General features: G+C 55.0%; 1 protein-coding gene across 1 annotated transcript; it reads left to right on the top strand.

Annotated features, from left to right (window-relative positions):
• The first annotated feature begins 6,161 nt into the window (after window positions 1-6,161).
• Window positions 6,162-7,355, top strand: LOC119336837 (tricin synthase 1-like). Its single transcript, XM_037608918.1, has 2 exons — window positions 6,162-6,418; window positions 6,521-7,355. Exons 1-2 carry the CDS (start codon window positions 6,246-6,248, stop codon window positions 7,089-7,091), a joined length of 744 nt encoding a protein of 247 aa, XP_037464815.1. The 5' UTR covers window positions 6,162-6,245; the 3' UTR covers window positions 7,092-7,355.
• Window positions 7,356-7,598: the final 243 nt, after the last annotated feature.

Genomic DNA, 7,598 nt, shown 5'->3' with positions numbered 1-7,598 from the left:
CCGACGCATTTGTGGCCCAAATTTGCGCCCCAAATGCGTCGGTGCGGACGCGGAACGGACACCACGCGCGCCTTCTTGATGTCTGTCGCGGCCCCACCTGGCGGTCGTCCAACTACCCGCCCCCTCGCTGGTCAGCTTAATTTATGACCACGGACCCACGTGTCAGTGACGGCGGTCGTCCTTTTTTAAGCAGACCGTGTGGCGGGGCCGTCCTCATCCAGTTCCCGTCCCCATCTAGGCCACTCTCGCTCCCCCGTCGCCGGCAAGCAAACCCTAGCCACCCCAGCCGCCCAAATGAGGCTCTTCTCCAGTAGCAGCAGCAAGTCGAAGGGCAAGGCCCCCGTCATCCCCTTCCCCACGGAGTTCACCCCGCCTCCGCCTGCGCCGGCTTGCAGGCAGAGGCAGCAGGTGAACGTGACCGTGCACCAGGCGGAGTGGCACTGGCGCCACCGCGTGCCGCTGCCGTACCCCGACGTGACGCTGCCGCATGACTGGCATCTGGATCCGAAAAGGATCCCATTGCCGGCGGGCCTTGGCTAGGGCGCACATGGAGGAGGTGCGTCGCCGGCGGGCGCTCCTGACGCCGGAGCAGCGCGGCAATGAGGCCTACGCCTACGACTCGCCCAACTGGGCGCGCTGGTTCGCCTTCGAGCACGAGGAGGCGAGGCGGCGCGGCGTGCGCGAGGTCGACTGCAGCGTGCCGCCGCCGCCGCTCATCGTCAAGGAAGAAGACCAGGCGGCCCTTGCGGCCGTCTATCGGGAGGGCGAGGAGGACGAGCGGTCCAGGATGGAGGCGGCAGAAGAAGAAGAAGCTCGGTACGAGACGGCCATGGCGCAGGCCATGGCCCTCTCCGCCGCCTCGCCAAAGCCGAACCGCAGCCGGAGCCGGAGCTGGAGCCCATCAAGCGCTACTCCTGGATGGAGTAGTGCGCGAGTGGGTGAGGGCCGCCGGTCTGGATGCAGGCTACGCCGGAGCAAGAGGCGCGTACCTCGAGCACTGGCGGCAGATCCGGGTGGCCGAGGAGCGCCGCGAGGGCGAGTACCTTGAGATGCTCGAGCACGACGCCGAGGCTGAGCGGCTCGAGGCCGAGGAGGAGGCGCGCCAGGCCGCGGCGGTCCAGGCGGCGGCACTGCCAGCACCGGCACAGTCGGCGTCCGACATGGCCGCGCTCTGGAACACGACGTTCAGCTGGGCCGGTCCGGCGCCGACGCACATCGACCTCACTGACCCCGAGGACGATGTCGCCGCCGCCTAGGGCAGCGCGCCAGCGCCTAGTTTTTAGTTTGTTTTTATTTTTCCTAAATGCTAATGTGGACGCGTGGACTCCCGCCGGGCTTCGTGGCCGGCTTTTAATGTTTAATTAATTTAGTTTTTATGTTAAATATGCGTGCATTCAGTTTTTTTACGCCGTCGAAATGGGTCGCGCCAGCGTTGGGCGTACGCACCGACCCAAGCGCGGAAGCGGACGCTCGTATCCGTCAGATCAACCCAAATACCCAAAAAGCGGACGAAATCGCCGTCCGTTTGGATCGCCCGTTGGAGTTGCTCGCGCCAAAATGAAAAGTTGGCGCTCACGCACGCCTTTGAGGGCCGCAGCTCAGGTACCTCACTCCTTCGCTTCACGTTAGCAGCTTGTGGTCCTCAGTTACAAATGCTAGTTGTACTTTCTTTGTTTTCTCTTTTGTTGTTGTTTTGTTAAATAAAAAACTGGTTGTCGGTTTTGAAAATTCAAAAAATTATTTATGGATTAAAGAAAATTTTGCAAGTTAAAAAAAGTTCTTGAAATTGAAAAAATCACAGTTCTGAAAAACAATACGTAAATTTTAAAAGAGTCCATCAGTTTGAAACATTTTTTAAAAGGTTAACAACTTTTAAAAGAGTTCGCCGATTTTAAAGAAACACGAATTTGACAAAAACAATCATGAATTCAAAAAACGTTCATCGATTTGAAAAGAAATTCATGAATTTGACAAACAAAAATCATGAATTTGAAAAAAAGTATGTGAGATTGAAGAAAATTCATACGTTTGAAAAAAAGTTCTAGGATTTAAAAAAAGTTCACAAATTTAAGTAACATTCATGGATTTGAAAATAAACTCACGATTTAAGAAAATCATGAATTTAAGCAAATGAAAAAGGAACGATAAAAGGAAAAGGAAAAATAAAAAACCAAAGAAAAAATGACCAAACAAAACGAAAAGAAAGATACATAGAAGAGGGACAACTAGAACAAAAAAAAGTAACTAGGCACAACAAGTGAGCTTTCCTAGTTGGTTACATCGGTTGGAACTAAACTAAGTGGTCGAGAATTCAAATCTCACTACATGCACCTGTTTTTTGAAGTCCAAACCAAGGGGTCGGCCCTATACATTTGGGTCGCCCGGCACCCCTTATATCCATCCTAAATATAGGGAGGCCCGAACGCATCCACAACGTCGGATTCGACCCACGCTGTCCCACCCCGCCTCCTCATATATTTGTCCTCCTTCGCATCCCGGACGAAACCGTACCCACTCCACTTCACTCCGCCCCAAGCTTCCGGCGATGTCCGACATGACGTGTAGTGGATTCAACTCCGAGCTCTCCCGATCTATGGACTGAGACCTCATCTCATGCAGGCTCGAGAAGGAGATGGTCGTCTGCACGACTCTCCGTCGCTCCAGGCAGGAGTCCGACCGTCTGTGGTCGGACTCGATCAGGCGGGAATCCATTGTGGCCGCCCGAATGGCGTTTGGATACGGCGGGAGTTTCCCGCATCGCTGGGCTCCGAGTCGGAGGTAAACAACGACATGCATTGTCCCGCCCCGCCCCCTTATATGGCACGGTGTGCGCGCCATGCTAGTCAGAGGGCGCGGGATGGCACTGCAGCACTCGTGTCCGAGGTCACAGAGGCGAAGTCCCACGCCGCCACGGAGCCCATACGATTGGCCAGCAACTACTGGTGCCACAACCAAGCCATGGAGGTTTCGGGCTCCGACAAAGAGGGGTCTATCGTGGATCTCACCTCAACCGGTGACGTCGATGCCATGGACTCCGGCGAGGAGGAGTAGGACATGGGAGACAGCGGTGCCTTGTATCCCATGTGGGACGGTATGTTTTCCATGTCCTACTTCACCTCGCCGGCGATCTGACCTTCACTTCGCGAGTCTCACGGTCGTCGGACATGGACACACAACGGAACAAGGATTTGGAGAAGAACAAGCGCCGACGAAGATTTACACTAGGTTTACGTTTTATGTAATTGTATGGATTTGATAATGATGTATCTGGTTGCGAAAGAGCGGACTTGAGAATTGATCGGACTCAGCAGAGAAGCCCGAGCACGTCCATGGACGTTTAGGGGACGTATTTTTATTTCGTATTTGCTAAGTCCGAATGTAGATACTTAGAGAATCTACAACCACATATGACAAATATGGCCCCTCAAATGCTCACGAATGCACCCGGGCGCATCCACGGGCAGTGACCGGGCACGCCTTAAAGTTCACTTGTTGCGTTCGAATATCTCATACTCGATTCTTATATCCATATAAAGACATGCAAAAGGAAGTAGAACCTACGTACTATGTCGATCCTTCCTACTCCTCGTTGGAGACCACGACGATCTCCGTGCCCGACTCCGACAACATGGGCAGCAGATGCAACTCCGGCTCCTCCGGCTGCCCCATTCCGGCCTCCTTCGCCTCTATCTCCGCGTCGAGTTCGGCGAAGAGCGCGTCGGACTCCGCCTGCTCCCGCCGGGAGAAACGCCCGGTCGGCCTTCACATAGGCCTCATCCTGGATGGACTCCGGGATGGCCTACTACTCGACCATCTTGTCGTACTAGGCGATGGCGAACTCCGCCTCCGCCTGCTCCATGTTAAAGGCCGACACCTGCTGGTCCGGCTCCTCCGCCTCCTCCGCCGCCATCGGAGCCATCTCCTCCTCCTCCTCTTCCCTCGGTTGCTCCTCCTCCTCCTCTTCCCCCGGCTGCCCCTCCTCCTCCGGTTTCAGCTAGTCCGGAGGCAGCCCGGCGGCGATGCGGGCGGCTTGCCTTGCCCAAATCTCCTGTCGGATCTCGTAGCGGCGCTACGACGTCAGCATGGCATAGTAGGTGGTGTTGCTCCGGACCATGGTGGAGTGCTGGAGCGTGGGCGGAGCGTCCGACCGTGGGCAGAGCGTCGGAGCGGGAGAGGGAGGAGGTGATACGCTCGGATGGGTGGCGCGGAGAGGGGGAGGGGGTGGGTTAGGGTTGCGGGACGCCGGCCGGCTTAAATAGCCGGATTTGGTCTTGGGCGGCGAGCGGGAGTGGCGCCACGCGGCGTTCACCGCGGACGGACCCGCTGAGATCTGTACTACTACTATAAATTACTATGAAATGTACTACTACTACTAGGTAGTACTATCTGCATCGGCCTCAGAAGCCTCGAGTCACAGTTTACCCGCTTGTATTGCAAGTGCCAAACTATTGTTCTCAAGAAAACAGACGCTGATGAGGAGCCCAACATAATGCCGTTAAAAAGACAAGAGCCCACCATAGCAGTTAGTCAAAGCGCAGTTGCAACCGTATAAAAAGCTTGCTTGCTTGTGCACGTGACGGACCGTCCTCGCCGACAAAACGTTGCGTGCAGAAACGGGCGATCATGTTCCGTTCCGCTTCCGCCCCGAGGCGCATCATTGCAGCTTGCGGGACGCCCGTCGATGGTTTGTTCGCGCCAACTTGCTCTCATCGGTTGCTACCTTTGCTTTTCGAGAAAATTCCTTATTTGACACTTTTTTAAAATCTGGTTTCTTATTTGAAATTGGAATTTTTTTTCCCTATTTGACACCAGTCCTAAATTTTATTTCCTATACGACACTTTCGTCCATTTTGAACCTAGATGACACATGAAAAGACCATTTTACCCCTCATGCGGTATGTATGTGTGTGTGCGCGCGTGTGTGCTGTTGCGTGCGTGGGTGCCCGCACACACACACACATGTGTGTGTGTGTGTTTGCTACTGCATGTGTACGTGCGCGCGTGTGTGTTGTTGCGTGCCCATGTGCTGCATGTGTGTGTGCGCGCGTGTGTGCTATTGCGTGCGTGGGTGCCTGCCCGCACACATGTGTGCTGCTACTGTGTGTGTGCTGCTGTTGTGTGTGTGTTTACTACTGCATGTGTACGTGCGCGCGCGTGTGTGCTGTTGCGTGCCTATGTGCTGCATGCATGTGTGCTGCTGTGTGTGTGTGCTGCGTGTGTGTGTTGTTGCGTGTGTGTGCGTGCATGTGTGTTGCTGCGCGCGCGCGTGTGCACGTGCGTGTGTGTTGCTGCATGTGTATGTGCTGCTGCGTGTGTGCTCCTACCCTCGCAGTGATGCTGCGTGTGTGCGCTATTGCCCCGCACACACACATACCACATGAGGGGCAAAAAAGTCTTTTCAAGTGTCATTTAGGCTCAAAATGGACGAAAATGTCATATAGGGAATAAAATTTTAAACTTGGATCAAATAAGAAAAACTTTTCCAACGTCAAATAAGAAAGCAGATTTTAAAATAGTGTCAAATAAGGAATTTTCTCTTGCTTTTCACTCAAGCTCAGCAAAGAAGTACTCTACGTACTAGGGTACTACAGTACTCCGGTGGATGCTCGTGACGCATCTGCCCAATAATCAATTCTCTCCCCAAGCACCACGCTAAATTTGATCGGACAAGAAAAGCAGCACGCCAAAAGCGCCTCTTTAAATTGCAGGTTTTTCACCAACCGCCAGCCTCACCGAACTGACAGCCAAACCGCGGTGGGGGTGTGGGTGGGGGTGGGGGTGGGGTGGTTGGAAAACTGGAAAGTATGATTAGAGACTGAAGCTTCGTGCTCAGTCGTTGATCGACCGTGAACAATAGCAAACCGGGCGCTCTGCCAAATTTTCTACTCAAAATCAAATCCACGATCGATACACAGCGGAGCAGGTTGGTGGTGGTAGGAATCTGATCGTGATCGATCATCGTCATATGCATGTCGCATGGACTAGCACGATTGGAGGGGCGGGGTCGACACGCCAGACAAAGAATAATTAAAGGAGGAGAAAAAACCACTCCTACCACACCACAAAACTAGTAGTGATCGATGGTGCTTCTTTACAAGGCGCTGGTTGGTGGATCCATGGTTCACCAACCCCGCCAGAGGCTAGTGGATATATACAGGCACGTCGAGGCTGTGGGTGGACGTACACTCGATCGAACCAACTCATTCCTTCCTACCACCCCCGGCACCACCAGCCCAAGCAGAGCCATGGCGCCCAGCGGAGACAACACCGTGGCCAACGTCCACAGCGGCATCGACAGCACCAACAAGACGCTGCTCAAGAGCGACGCCCTCTACACCTACATCCTCGACACCACCGTGTTCCCCCGCGAGCACGAGTGCATGCGCGACCTGCGCCTCATCACGGACAAGCACCCATGGTACGTCCGCCATCTTCTTCTTCACGATCCATGTCGATCGATCGTAGTTACTACTCGTTATTGTGGTTGCTGATCGATCTGGCTCTCGTTCATTGGATTCAGGGGCTACATGCAGTCGTCCTCGGACGAGGCGCAGCTGCTGGGGATGCTGATCAAGATGGCGGGCGCCAAGAAGACGATCGAGGTGGGCGTGTTCACGGGCTACTCGCTGCTGGCCACCGCGCTGGCGCTCCCGGAGGACGGCAAGGTGGTGGCCATCGACACCGACCGCGAGTGCTACGAGGTGGGCCGCCCCTTCATCGAGAAGGCCGGCATGGCGCACAAGGTGGACTTCCGCGAGGGCACCGGCCTGGAGCGCCTGGACGAGCTCCTCGTCGAGGACGACGGCGCGGCGAGCTACGACTTCGCGTTCGTGGACGCGGACAAGCCCAACTACGTGCGCTACCACGAGCAGCTGCTGAAGCTGGTCCGCGTCGGCGGCACCATCATCTACGACAACACGCTGTGGGGCGGCACGGTGGCCCTGCCGGCGGGCACGCCCATGTCCGACCTCGACACCCGCTTCTCCGCCGCCCTCAGGGACCTCAACGCCAAGCTCGCCGCCGACCCGCGCATCGAGGTCTGCCAGCTCGCCATCGCCGACGGCGTCACCATCTGCCGCCGCATCGTCTAGACGGGCGTCCGGCCCGGCCCGGCGTGATCGTGATCCGCCGTGCGCCTGCCGGCCTGCGTGCGTGCGTGGAGTCCATTTCCTTACCAGCCGCTTATCTTAATCAATTGTATTATTTTTTTCCCTGCCAGCGCTGGCGCCGTGAAGCATCTGATTGTTTGAAAGTTTCAATAATATTTTTGGCTTTTCAACTTTGAGAGGAGAGGGAGGAGTGGCTGTACTTATGTACTGTAACTATACTATATATGGTGTTCCGATGTCCGATGACGAGGTCGTGCATGTGGATGCCGTTGTCACCCGCCTAATTGTTAAGTTTATCTTAACTGAGGACGGGGCGTTGAGGCAGCCGAGGTTGCTGCCAGCCCACCTGAGTTTAAGTCCCGGCTTGAACGCGTGGTGCTCGCGGAGGCTTTTTTATAAATAAATGCCAACAAGGGTTACCTTTTGGGTTGGTCTCATTTTTTTTAAGTTTATCTCAACTGGATTGTTTAATGTGAGATGGTGAGACAC

The sequence above is a fragment of the Triticum dicoccoides genome, chromosome 7B (assembly GCF_002162155.2).
Source record: "Triticum dicoccoides isolate Atlit2015 ecotype Zavitan chromosome 7B, WEW_v2.0, whole genome shotgun sequence".
In the NCBI taxonomy this organism is placed as follows: domain Eukaryota; kingdom Viridiplantae; phylum Streptophyta; class Magnoliopsida; order Poales; family Poaceae; genus Triticum; species Triticum dicoccoides.
Note: the sequence above shows the minus strand (reverse complement) of the source record. Positions and strands in the feature narration are given on the sequence as shown.